The sequence below is a fragment of the Schistocerca gregaria genome, chromosome 1 (assembly GCF_023897955.1).
Source record: "Schistocerca gregaria isolate iqSchGreg1 chromosome 1, iqSchGreg1.2, whole genome shotgun sequence".
In the NCBI taxonomy this organism is placed as follows: domain Eukaryota; kingdom Metazoa; phylum Arthropoda; class Insecta; order Orthoptera; family Acrididae; genus Schistocerca; species Schistocerca gregaria.
In genome coordinates this window covers 510,553,274-510,567,766 of record NC_064920.1, presented here as the reverse complement: position 1 = coordinate 510,567,766, position 14,493 = coordinate 510,553,274, and the positions used below count along the sequence as shown (strand labels likewise).

General features: G+C 39.9%; 1 protein-coding gene across 1 annotated transcript in view; it reads left to right on the top strand.

Annotated features, from left to right (window-relative positions):
* The first annotated feature begins 2,599 nt into the window (after positions 1 to 2,599).
* Positions 2,600 to 14,493, top strand: part of LOC126355691 (inter-alpha-trypsin inhibitor heavy chain H4-like) — a 41,850-nt gene continuing 29,956 nt past the window's right edge. The window contains exon 1 of the mRNA XM_050006094.1: positions 2,600 to 2,655. Within this exon, the coding sequence (XP_049862051.1) occupies positions 2,600 to 2,655 (56 nt within the window). The remainder of the gene's footprint in view (positions 2,656 to 14,493) is intronic.

Below are 14,493 nucleotides of genomic sequence, written 5' to 3'. Positions count from 1 at the left end.
TGAAAACGGAGATTTGTATTATTTCCGAATAACCACTTGTAACCTCCCCCTCACCCATCGGCCTTAATGACAGTGAAAATTAAACCGCCTGTACCTAATGGAAATTTGGAAAAAGCAATCGACACCGAAGGTAATTTGTTGGTAAAGAGGGAGGAAAGGGTTACATCTAAATGAAAGGAAAATTACAAATGAAATTGGTGGAAATTAATTTTGAAAAGAGGTACAGTTAATAAAGAACGTAAATGTGCGGTCGTTACGTTAACAGTTAACTGGCGTTAATTAGATATTTGAGATTTGGGGAAAATTATGGTCGCCATTCCCATGGACAACTACTATAATAACTGAAAAAGAGAGATTAATGCACATATATTTAGCACTAAAAGCTTAGCAACTGAAGGTTGACACGTTTTGTGTGAAAACTGAATGTTGATCATAAGTAATAAATTTCGCTACACTCAGACTTAATTTAGCAAAAGAATTAATAAAACCCAAAAATTGGAAGTTGATTTAGTGACTGAAATTAATAGTGAGCTTTGTTTCTGAAGCATTACGAAATTCATTATAATAAGGTTAGTCTTGGGCTACCTCAACAATCACTTCAAAAGCTGCTTGAAGCTACGCAATTTAGAAATAAGAGATTTAACTTTGAACTTGAATTAAATGATCCTGAACAATTAACAATAGTAAAATGTAGTACGTACCAAGCTGAGCTGCAGTCACAGGTAACCTAAAATATGGTAACAAAACTCGCACTCTTAATTTGTGCTTGTGTAATCTAAATATTGTAGCCAGCTATGAATACTTTAACTGAACATTGAAATTCAAGCAGTGAAATGGAATGACAGTGCTTTAATGCTGGCATTTGAATTTCAACGACACTCGGGTTCATTCCGGAAAAGGAAGGGACCCTGCTTGGTAATGCAATTGGGACAATGAGCTACAAAGGTTCATGCTACATTTCTGTAATTTAGTGAGAATAATTTAACAGTTTGAAAAGCTGAGGTCAGCCCTACAGTTCTAAAACTTTATGTACTTCCAGTCTTCCTTGTTGGTTGGTTGAAGGTTTGAAGTCGTCGATCGAGGAGGTGGTGACAGTCACTCATTGTCGGCTGTCGCTGTTGCAGAAGGTGGATGTTGGCGCGCCTTCTTCTCGACACGGTCACCAGCCGAAACGGGCTCTTGATGTGCGCCAGCTAATGCTTCCCATCCGCGACACCGTGTCAGAAAGTATTATAGGAAGTATAGAGCAATTGCCTACTGCCAAACCCCGAAAGCGCGGCAACTCGCGGGAGCGTCACACAACACACCTGCTCCTCCACCCTACTCTAGCCAGACTCCCTCTGCCCGCGCTCCATGCGGCAAAGTTAACACTTCCGTTCTCCACACGAGCTATGGAAGTAATCGTTCGGTAGCATAGTTTTCCCCAGGCCAGACCCAGTGTAAAAATACAAATAATACTTACAAAATAAACCAATTATACATCGACATAAATGCATAAATATATATACAAAGAGTAAAACAATTACAATATAGAAAGACACAGAAACGTCATATCTTCAAGTGACAAAATAAGGAATAAAAGTTATACTACAATAGATGGAAATAGGAGGATATGCATTTCCAGCGTTAAACACTGTTTGCATTTATATTTTACTTGTAAATGGTTTTTGAAAATATTGCTGCTTAATTTGGTTTCACAGCTTGCTGTCTAGTAGAGCAATAGAGACAAAGACAGACAAAAAAATTTTGAATTATAAAAGTATATCTTCCTCGCAACGCTTTTAAATCGAAATGGAATTTTGGTTCCTAGGGACATGACGATGTTGTGCCTTGGAATCTATTTCCACGTTTGGAATTTCTTTTATTTTCTGCAGTAACTTTTATGACCTCAGAAAAAAGAACTGCAACACATAGAAAAGAAATACGATTATTAAGAAATTGAATAAGAATCTATATCGGACTTCTGTTACAGGGGTAGGTGGAGGCGAAATTTTGAAAAGTGAACCCAGGTACAACACTCTCCACCACAGATAAAGAATAGAAAATTATTTTGATCTGTTAGAAACAAATTTGGGAACTCTTGTATACTCCGCACCGGTAGAGTGAGATTGCTGATTTTATTGTAGAGTAACAGGTATTCTGAAACGATTGGAATCCAATATGTAACAAATTAAGAAGAGAAAGTTAATTGATGATCCCGTTATGAGAATTTTCAGTATCTTTACAAAACGTACGAAATGAATGTTCGTGCCGGCCGCGGTGGCCGTTCTAGGCGCTACAGTCTGGAACTGAGCGACCGCTAGGGTCGCAGGCTCGAATCGTGCCTCGGGCATGGGTGTGTGTGATGTCCGTAGTTCAGTTAGGTGTAAGTAGTTCTAGGTTCTAGGGGACGTATAAACTGATGACCTCAGAGGTTAAGTCCCATAATGCTCAGAGCCATTCGAACCTTTTTTCTTTTAAAGATATGTACTGCGATAAGATATTTATGTTGCAGCCGCAGTGTTGTGGTATTAACGGTTGTTGACTGATTCGACACACCCACTGGCTGAAAAAGTTGAAAGAGGGACGTGAACGACGTGGTGGTTACTGTTGCACAGAGATGGACGGCGTGTCGTACGAGGCGTACGTGGAGGGGAAGGAGGAGGCGCGCGAGGAGTACGTTCTTACATGATCCGTAGGTCTCCTGACAATGTATCATAATATTGAACGTATGTAGAGTTACAAACGCCATAGTTTTACTCTGCGAAAACATCGCTTCTTGTTGGCCATATACAACGTGAAGAAAAATTTGCGCACTCTGAATGAAAAAGACTGATACAAAATTGTTTAAATTCATTATTATGTACATTTTTGATAGTGAAATCCCACAATAAAATTTTATTCCATTTTCCTGAGGGTTTTTTTTTTCAATTAGTGTAGCTCCTCAATTGTGGATCTGATCCCATTACTGAATTTACGTATTTTGTCCCAAATAACCCGAGGAATACCCTCCAGAAACAGTGGCAAGACCTCGTAACTCACCCTGTGTAATTGTAAGACCGAGATTTAGCAACCAGGGCTTAAATTGTAAGATATTTCCAGAACCAGATGTGGACTCTGACGACAATGTATTAGTTATTGACTGTAGCTTAAAAGTAAAGAAACTGCCAAAAGATAGAAATTTAAGGAGATGGGAACTCTATAAAGTCATAGAACCAGGGATTGTAGAGAGTTTCAGAGAGAATTAGGGAACTCTTGACAAGAACAGGAGAAAGAGATACAGCAGAAGAAGAATGGGTAGCTTTGAGACATGAAATGGTGAGGCCAACAGAGGATGAAGTAAGTAAAAAGACGAGGGCTTGTAGAAATCCATCGGTAACAGAAGAGTTATTGAATTTGATGAAAGGAGAAAATATAAAATGCACTAAATGAAGCATGCGAGAAAGAATACAAACGTCTCGAACTTGAAATTGACAGGAAGTACAAAATGGCTAACCAGGGATGGCTAAAGGACAAATGGAAAGATGTAGAAAGATATATCGTCAGGGGTAATATAGATACTGGCTACAGGAAACTTAAAGAAACTTATGTATATGTAAAGCTCACATGGGAAACCAGCCCTAAGCAAAGAAGGGAAAGCAGAAGGGTGGAAGGAGTACATAGAGGGTCTATTCAAGGGCGATGTACTTGAGGGCAGTATTATGGAAATGGAGGAGGACATAGATGAAAGCCGGCCGCTGTGGCCGAGCGGTTCTAAGCACTTAGGCTAGTTAGGTTTAAGTAGTTCTAAGTTATAGGGGACAGATGACCTCAGATGTTAAGTCCCATAGTGCTCAGAACAATTTGTACTTAGATGAAATTCAAATGGGGGATATGATACTGCGACAAGAATTTGATAGAGCGCTGAAAGACCTAAGTCGAAACAAGGCTTCGACATTCCATTAGAACTACTGACAGCCTTGGGAAACTCAGCCATGACAAAACACTTCCATCTGGTCAGAAAGATGTATGAGACAGGCAGAATACCTTCTGACTTCAAGAAGATTATTGTAATTCCAATCCTAAAGGCAGAAGTATTGACAGATGTGAAAATTACCGAACTATCACTTTAGTAAGTCCCGGATGCAAAATACTAGCACAAAGTCTTTTCAAACGAAAGGAAAAACTGGTTGAAGCCCACCTTGGGGAAGATCAGTTTGAATTCCGTAGAAAAGTTGGAACACGAGAGGCAATTCTGACTCTACGACTTATTTTGGAAGATAAAGATAGACAAACCTACGTTTCTAGCATCTGTAGACTTAGAAAAACTTTTGATAATGATGACTCTAATACTCTATTTCAAATTCTGACGGTAGCAGTTATAAAATACAGGAAGAGAAAGGCTATTCACAGTTTCTACAGAAACCAGATAGCAGTTATAAGAATTGAGAGGCACGAAACGGAATCAGTGGTTGGGAAGGTAGTGAGACAGGACTTTAGGCTATCCCGATGTTATTCAGTCTTAATCTGTATATTGAGCAAGCACGAAAGGAAACAAGAGAGAAATTTGGAGTTGGAATTAAAATCCATAGAGAAGAAATAAAAACTTTGAGGTTTACCGTTGACATTGAAATTCTGTCAGAGACAGCAAAGGACTCGGAAGTGCAGTTGAACGGAATGGACAGTGTCTTGAAAGGAGGATATAAGATGAACATCAACAAAATAAAAACGAGGTTAATGGAATGTAATCGAATCAAATCAGGTGATGCTGAAGGAATTAGATAAGGAAATAAGATACTGAAAGCAGTAAATGAGTTTTTCTATTTGGGGAGCAAAATATCCGACGATGGTCGAAGCAGAGAGGATATAAAGGAAAGACAAGCTACGGCAATGAAAACGTTTCAGGAGAAATTTGTTAACATCGAGTAGTAGGAAAAGGCAGAGAAGGAAACATAGTAGATGAATATGGATTGGGGGAGAGAAATGAAAGAGGAAGCCGCCTGGTAGAATTTTGCGCAGAGCATAACTTAATCATAGCTAACACTTGGTTCAAGAATCATAAAAGAAGGCTGTATACATGGAAGAAGCCTGGTGATACTAAAAGATATCAGATAGATTATGTAATAGTAAGACAGAGATTTAGGAACCAGGTTTTAAATTGTAAGACATTTCCTGGGGCAGATGTGGACTCTGACCACAATCCATTGGTTATGAACTGTAGATTAAAACTAAAGAAACTGCAAAAAGGTAGGAATTTAAAGAGATGATACATAGATAAACTGACAAAACCAGAGGTAATACAGAGTTTCAGGGAGAGAAGGGGGAACACTTGACAGGAGTGGGGGAAAGAAATTACAGTAGAAGAAGGATTGGGAGCTTTGAGGGATGGAGTAGTGCAGGTAGCAGAGGATCAAGTAGGTAAAAAGGCGAGGGATAGTAGAAATCTTAGGTAAGAGAAGAAATATTGAATTTAATTGATGAAAGGAAGAAATATAAAAATTATCTAAATGAAGCGGGCAAAAAGGAATACAAACGTCTCAAAAATGATATCGGCAGGAAGTGCAAAATGGCTAAACAGGGATGGCTAGAGGACAAATGTAAGGATGTAGAGGCTTATCTCACTAGGACTAAAATAGATACCGCCTATAGGAAAACTAAAGAAACTCTTGGAGAAAGGAGAACCACTTGCATGAATATCAAGAGCTTTGATGGAAACCCAGTTCTAAGCAAAGAAGGGAAAGCAGAAAGGTGGAAGTAGTATATAGAAGGTCTATACAAGGGCGATGTACCTGAGGACAATGTTATGGAAGTGGAAGAGGATGTAGACGAAGATGAAATGGGAGATAAGACACTGCGTGAATATTTTACAGAGCACTGATAGACCTAAGCCGAAACAAGGCCCCCGGAGTAGACAACATTCCATTATAACTACTGACAGCCTTAGGAGAGCCAGACCTGACAAAACTCTACCATCTGGTGAGCAAGATGTATGAGACAGGCGAAATACCCTAAGACTTCAAGAAGAATATAATAATTACAATTCCAAAGAAAGCAGGTGTTGACAGATGTGAAAATTACCGAACTATCAGTTTAATAAGTCACAGCTGCAAAATACGAACGCGAATTCCTTACAGACGAATGGAAAAACTGATAGAAGCTGACCTCGAGGAGGATCAGTTTGGATTCCGTAGAAATGTTGGAACACGTGAGGCAGTATTGACCCTACAATGTATCTAAGAAGAAAAATTAAGGAAAGGCAAACCTACGTTGATAGCATTTGTGGACTTAGAGAAAGCTTCCGTCAATGTTGATTGGAATACTCTCCTTCAAATTCTTAAGTTGGCAGGGGTAAAATACAGGGAGCGAAAGGCTATTTACAATTTGTGCAGAAAGCAGATTGCAGTTATAAGAGTCGAGTGGTATGAAAGGGAAGCAGTGGTTTGGAAGGGAGTGAGACAAGGCTGTAGCCTATCCCCGATGCTATTCAATCTGTATATTGAGAAAGCAATAAAGGAAACAACAGAAAAGTTCGGATTAGGTAGTAAAATTCATGGAGAAGAATAAAAAAACCTAGGTACGCCGATGATATTGTAATTCTGTCAGAGACAGCAAAGGACTTGGAAGAGCAGTTGCACTGAATGGCCCGTGTCTTGAAAGGAGGGTATAAGATGAACATCAACAAAAGAAAACGAGGATAATGGAATGTAGTCGAATTAAGTCGGGTGATGCTAAGGGATTTAGATTAGGATATGAGACACTTAAAGTAGTAAAGGAGTTTTGCTATTTGGGTAGCAAAGTAACGGATGATGGTCGAAGTAGAGAGAATATAAAATGTATACTGGTAATGGCATGGAAAGCGTTTCTGCTGAAGAAAAATTTGTTAACATCGAGTATAGATTTAAATGTCAGGAAGTCGTATCTGAAAGTATTTGTTTGGTGTGTAACCGTGTATGGAAGTGAAACGTGGACGATAAATATTTTAGACAAGAAGAGAATATATGCTTTCGAAACGTGGTGCTAAAGAAGAATGCTGAAGATTTGATGGGTAGGTCACGTAACTAATGAGGAGGTATTGAATAGAATTGGAAAGAAGAGGAGTTTGTAGCACAACTTGACAAGAAGAAGTTACCGGTTGGTAGGAAACGTTCTGAGGCATCAAGGAATTACACATTTAGAATTAGAAGGCAGCGTGGAGGGTAAAAATCGTAGAGGGAGATCAAGAGATGAATACACTAAGCAGGTTCAGAAGGATGTAGGCTGCAGTAGGTACTGTGAGATGAAGAGGCTTGCACAAGATAGAATAGCATGAAGAGCTGCATCATACCAGTCTCAGGACTGAAGACCACAACAACCACAACATGCTGACTCTGACTATAAGTTATTGGTTACAAATTGTATATTAAAAATTAAGAATAAAAAAAATACGAAAGCAAGGAGATGAATCGTGATTAATCTGAAGGAGCCAGAAGTTGCTGACAGGGAGCATTAAGCAACGGTTGGCGCGAACATTGAAACGAATTCAGCAGAAGGCGAATGGGTAGCTTTAAAAGACTAAACAGAGTCGGCAGTAGAGTGTAAGACAGGTAAAAAAGAGCATAAATGAAATCCTTGGCTAGCACAGGAGATATGCAGTTACATGACGAAAGGAGAAAATACAAAAATTTAGCAGTGGAAGAGGGCGAAAGGGAAAACAAGCTGTAAGGTGTCAGGCAAATCCAACACCTTACATGAAAACCCTGACATGATAAGCAAATCCAGTAGTATGTCACATAGCTCGGAATAAATCGTGACATTAAATTAACCAAAGTAATACGAGTAACGAGTGACCAAATGGAATACCACACACCAACACAAGAATGCCTAAATGCATGTCGTACCTTCCCACCGTGAGGCAGACGCAGTTACGAGGGGAGAAACGAGGACAGAAGCCGAGAGCAGAACCGTGTTAAGTTAGATAAGGGAGGGGCTGGGCACCCACGCGGCGAGCCTACCTGTACGACTATACAACCCGCACGTTTTAGCGTGAGGCTTTTTCGCGTCTCAGGTACGTCAAGGATCACCCCCACCCCATGTTAAAAGCTAGAGCCCTCCAGAAAAGCAGTATAGATCTTACGATAACACAAAAAGGGCCACTACCACCCGTAAGTTTTAGCGTGAGCCTTTTCGCGTGTCTGTTACATTAGGATCACTCCCCAGCCCATGTTAAAAGATAGAGCCCTCCACAAGAGCAGTATAGATCTTACGATAACGCTAAAAGAACAACACTAGCTGCAGGTTTTAGCGTGAGACTTTTTAGCGTCTCTGTTACGTTGCAAACTTTAAAAACATTGCCCCACCACGAAAAGTATAACGTTTCTCATTGGATAGACAGAATTTTTGTAGGCGGATCTTAAGGTTAATATTGAGACCCTGATTGGTCAGATGAAAACATAGCCAGATAGTTTTTTTAACTAACTTCGGTAAATTGTAGTAAGGAGAAGTTGGAGAGTTGGTTCCGAGACAGCGAGCTGGACGGCTATTGCGCCAGCCGCTGTCGCCCTGACGCTGCCTAAACACCGACAAGGTAATGAACGCATGCGATGCCGCATTTTTGAGCGCATAGGCCTTCACTTATTGAGAAGCCACATCAGCCACTGTAATTTACGACAAGTTAGATAATTTATTAAAGATAATTGAGGGTCACTGTAGACCATTTTGATAGTTTTCTCTTTTGTGAAACTTAAATTAAACCTAGATTATAGATGTGATATGGCATAGGCCATCCTTCGATCGATTGTAGAACTTGGAAACCCATTCAGGGAATATTCGGTCACATTTTTGTTGAACGCAGTTGGTTTTTACCATCCTGTATTAAAACATTTCCTTTTATCAATAGTGCAATTTGTAAACGATGTTTGGTGAGTAGAATAAAATTTCCAATGGTAAACTTAACTGTTTTTCCGACGTTATTTTACCAGCTAAATAAAAATAGGAAAGCCTTGAACCCTTTCCACTAAATTTAGTTAGTATTAAGATTCTTTTACAGGGAGTGCAGGGGAACTGACGCTGAGATCATTTAGTATTTGGTTATATCATCGCTAGTCTCACTGAACTCTTCTGAATTCTACATGTCATGTGTGGTCTGGCGTCTCCTTACCAGCAACAGGTCCCAGGTTCAAACTAGTTAATTCCCTAAAAAACATGCTCAGAGCGTCGTTGCGCGAAAGTGGTAGGGAGACACGATATAGTACAAACAGACACCACCATGAATGTTTAGAAAATGGCGACCCTGCCAGGATGGTAAAATTCCATGATTGAAGGTCGACCAAGTGCCTAAGTAGGTCAGAAAAATATCTTGTTTAAAAAATTAAAAAAAAATTTCTAACGTTATACCTAGTCAAAGACAGTAGCTGCAGCGATAGATAGTAAATGTATAAAATAGAAATGAGTCTAGCAGAAACAATAGCATAATTAAGTTATGAATTTTGAAAATTGTTAGAATTAAGTTTTCTCTCCAATGCAAGCGCACAGGTGGCGGATACATCGTTGAAAAGTTGGTTCTGACCCAACAAGTAAGTGAATGGATTGTCAGTCTTGGTAGTGTCAAGTCGTGTGAACAAAAAGTTTATGAAACGCGTGAGATCGTATGAGCGCATGTTGACCCGAAGTAGGGCGTGTGAATTGCTTTTAAAACATAAAAGAAGGGATTCGGAAAGATTAGCTATCGCAGATCGAGACCTTGACCGAATTGAGGTAGAGACCCAGCATGAAAATGTACAGAGAATAGAGGACAGTACAACAGACGATGCAGTATCGCGAGAAATAGGACAGATAACGCACCATAACGAGGATAATGTACTTCGAGGCACAGAAAACCTAGGTCAGCATACGACAGAGCAGCAAAGTAGAGAGACAGGCGATGAGGATTCTGACTTGCGTCTTGAATACGTAGAACCCATAGTACAAGTAATCAGAGCTCCCTCACCAAAGAGTACAAGGAATGAGAGCACAGTTTAATGCAATCGGTTGCGAACCAACACTTGGGCGAAAACAAAGAGCGTAGGACGTCGGAACAAAACGTAATAGGACCCACCAATCTCGCAGAATTATTACAACAAATTACGGAAACCATGACAAGACAAAATAAAGTAATTGCGAACCAAATTAAAATTCAGAATGCGGAAACCACGAGACAAATGCGTGAGATTAAAGAACAAAACAAAAAAATTCAGTTACACCTAAGTCATATTGAAAACGAGGCAAAAGAATCTCGAGAAGTGATAGGAAACTTAATAACAGGTCACAATCAATTGAGAACAGACATTAACAAGGTACAAGCGGACGTACAAACATTGCGTAATGACATTCAGGGCGAGATCAAAACATTACGTAACAACACCCAGGGAGAAGTCAAGAAACTAAAGAAACAGATAAACGTAATTACTAGACAAGCAGCAGGTACAGCGCGTGAAATTGTTGAAAACAGTGTGTTACACAAACGTATCACAAAAGCAGCGCTGAAGACATATGATAACCGCATAGTCAAAATAGAAGCACAAACGAAGCGACAATTTCAGAAATTGCGATCAGAGTTGCTGCAAACCATTGAAGAGCGTAGTGAACAGGATCGAACAAGCACAGAATCTGCAACCACATCCGTATCTGCAACAGCACCGGAAACACAAGCAATTAACGAAGATATTACGCAATTGCGATTCCAATCACAGGCGGAAAGTAACATACGTGAAATCAGACAGCCTGCACCGTGGGTACGCGAAAGTTACAGTGGACAATATCCAATGGATCTACCACAACAGGAAAGAACAACGGGAGAAATTATCAGAAACAAAAGTGGCGAAGAATCGCGAATTTCATATGGAACTATGACGAAGAACGACAACGATCATTTCCTCACAGTCAGAAAATTTCAACACTTTCGAGAAGGAAACGCACTACATCCACGAACTTTTATTGATCAATTCCGAGTAGGATTACCAGAGCATTGGACGCTAGCACACAAATTAGACTTTATATGTGCACACATGTCAGGAACAGTCGCAGAAACCATGCAGAATGTTGCAGTGACATGCCGATCGTACGTAGATTTCAGAGAGAAGTTTCTCTCACGATATTGGTCCAGCGAAGCACAGAACAGAGTGAAGTACGGATTATTACAGAACCCATATTTTGAAAACTGTGGAGAGAAGAGTCCCGTGAAATTTTTCGAAGCAATAGCAAACAAAAATCAATCCTCAGATGTACCATACAGTGACGGAGAGTTGATTAAATTATGCGCGATGAAGCTACCATTGAAATACCAGTAATCATTAGTAGGTCGCGGAGGCAATGACGTCGAAGCATTTAAAGGTATTCTAAGGGAACTAGAGTTCATATTTTCGGAAGATGACGCAAGAAAAAGACGAAGCGCACGTGAAAACGAAAGCAAAAATCGGTGGAATCCACAAGACACAGTACGAAGTAACAATAATTACGAACAACGTGATAACTTCGCACCGAGAAACGACAATAGATTTCAACAAAGAACCGGTTATGGGTTTAGAAGAGAATATGGCAATAACTATAATTCACCCAGGAACGGCAACAACTATTACAGAGGGAATAACGACAACTGAAACGGATGTTGGAGAACCAATAGACCGACAAATTATCAACAAAGAAATCACTATCATCAAGCTGAACAAGAAAAGCGAATAAAGATAGAAGAGGTGGAAGTAAGACCACCAAACCCAAATAAACGTTCGAGTTGACAGCTAAGCGCCCATGCCAAAGAGAATGACGCACCGATCCAGGACAATTGCAGCACCGTGAACAGAGAAGTAAAAATCTTATCACGTGAAGAGAAGAACGAAGAAATAAATCCGCAGGGACCAGATGAAAACGAAGACAAGAAAATAACAATATCGTGTTGGGACGAAATTAATTGGGAGAATACTGACGAGGAAGATGAATTACCAGAGGCATACACAACGAATGTAGGACGAAAGGACAAAGTAATGAGTATTGCAGAGCTATTTGAGATGGAAACCAGGGAAAGCGAATTCAATGAGGATAATGCGCAGTCGACAGAAGTTGAAAATAAGTTACGAGTGGGCACATAACCCAACGTATATAATGAAGGAAGTTTTGAAGCGATAAATAGTGCATTTAGATGCGATTATGTGGAAGTAGCGACGAAGAAGGAGAAGATAGACGAGGATGAGGAAAAAGTAGAGGACGTACAAGAAAGCGTAAATGAAGGAAAAAATAGAGAAGAGGAAATAAAAGAGAGAGAAGTAGCAGTCGAAGCTTATCCTACAGAAAGTTAGAATTCACAAGGGAAATTCCTAAAAAGACTCATGTATGATTCAGTGGAGGATTCGTTGATGCAAGAAAAAGAAGAACAGAGCCAACCCTTTCAAATTCAACCAAGAATATCCCAGTCAATATTGTAATTGATAGCGGAAGTGAACTGACTGCGATCTCAGAAAATTTATTCATGCAGTGTAATGCCAATGAGGAATTACCAGTTCTGAAAACATGTAAGATTTAAGTAAGAGGTCCTATTAGAAACTATGCTGCGGAAGTTACGAGACAAACAAGGTTAACTCTTTCGTGCCAAGGTCAAAAGATCGAAGCCAACTTCGTGATTATACCTAAACTAAATGTAGATTTGATTATAGGTGCAGATTTTTTAAATGAGAGACGAGCGATAATAGATATGGGGAAAGGTAGCGTAACATTCGGGAATGTCACACTTCTCTTTGAGCAAAAGCTAAAATTAGAAGAGATACCAGCGAGATAAAGAGGATGAAGAATTAGAATGGTAAGCACAAAAGGAGGAATCGCCTCAACTCATGTTAGAAGTCCATAAAGAAATCCACGAAACATTGCAAAAAGTTCAAGGTATTTCGGAACACAGTAAAAGAGAATTAGAGGGTATTTTACGAGATAAAGCAGAGGTATTTTTACCTAAGACTGGCAGTATTAAACACTTTCAGTACAAGTTTGAAGATTAATTTTATTACTGGTAAATAATCAGCACAATATTTCAAGATTATGTTGCAGATAAGATCGTCAGGAGAAAGAAGAATGAAGAGAGAGGAAGGTGGGAAAAAGAAAGTAACACCAATAGTACGATAGATTAAGGTGAAGGGATAAAGCGTAGATAGTCTAACAGCATGAAATACTAAAATGCTATAGACCACGACACTACACAAAAATAAAAAACGAATTTGAGGATTCTTGAGTACATCTACATCTACATGACTACTCTGCAATTCACATTTAAGTGCTTGGCAGAGGGTTCATCGAACCACAATCATACTATCTCTCTACTATTCCACTCCTGAACAGCGAGCGGGAAAAACGAACACCTAAACCTTTCTGTTCGAGCTCTGATTTCTCTTATTTTATTTTGATGATCATTCCTACCTATGTAGGTTGGGCTCAACAAAATATTTTCGCATTCGGAAGAGAAAGTTGGTGACTGAAATTTTGTAAAAAGATCTCGGCGCGACGAAAAACGTCTGTGCTGTAATGACTTCCATCCCAATTCGCGTATCATATCTGCCACACTCTCTCCCCTATTAGGTGATAATACAAAACGAGCTGCCCTTTTTTGCACCCTTTCGATGTCCTCCGTCAATCCCACCTGGTAAGGATCCCACACCGCGCAGCAATATTCTAACAGAGGACGAACGAGTGTAGTGTAAGCTGTCTCTTTAGTGGACTTGTTGCATCTTCTAAGTGTCCTGCCAATGAAACGCAACCTTTGGCTCGCCTTCCCGACAATATTATCTATGTGTCTTCTTTCCAACTAAAGTTGTTCGTAATTTTAACACCCAGCTACTTATTTGAATTGACAGCCTTGAGAATTGTACTATTTATCGAGTAATCGAATTCCAACGGATTTCTTTTGGAACTCATGTGGATCACCTCACACTTTTCGTTATTTAGCGTCAACTGCCACCTGCCACACCATACAGCAATCTTTTCTAAAGCGCTTTGCAACTCATACTGGTCTTCGGATGACCTTACTAGACGGTGAATTACAGCATCATCTGTGAATAACCTAAGAGAACTGCTCAGATTGTCATCCATGTCATTTATATAGATCAGGAACAGCAGCGGTCCCAGGACGCTTCCCTGGGGAACACCTGATATCACTTCAGTTTTACTCGATGATTTGCCGTCTGTTACTACGAACTGCGACCTTCCTGACAGGAAATCACGAATCCAGTCGCACAACTGAGACAATACCCCATAGGCCCGCAGCTTGATTAGAAGTCGCTTGTGAGGAACGGTGTCAAAAGCTGTCCGGAAATCTAGAAATACGGAATCAACTTGAGATCCCCTGTCGATAGCGGCCATTACTTTGTGCGAATAAAGAGCTAGCTGCGTTGCAGAAGAGCGATGTTTTCTGAAGCCATGCTGATTACGTGTCAGTAGATCGTTCCCTTCGAGGTGACTCATAATGTTTGAATACAGTATATGCTCCAAAACCCTACTGCAAACCGACGTCAATGATATAGGTCTGTAGTTAAATGGATTACTCCT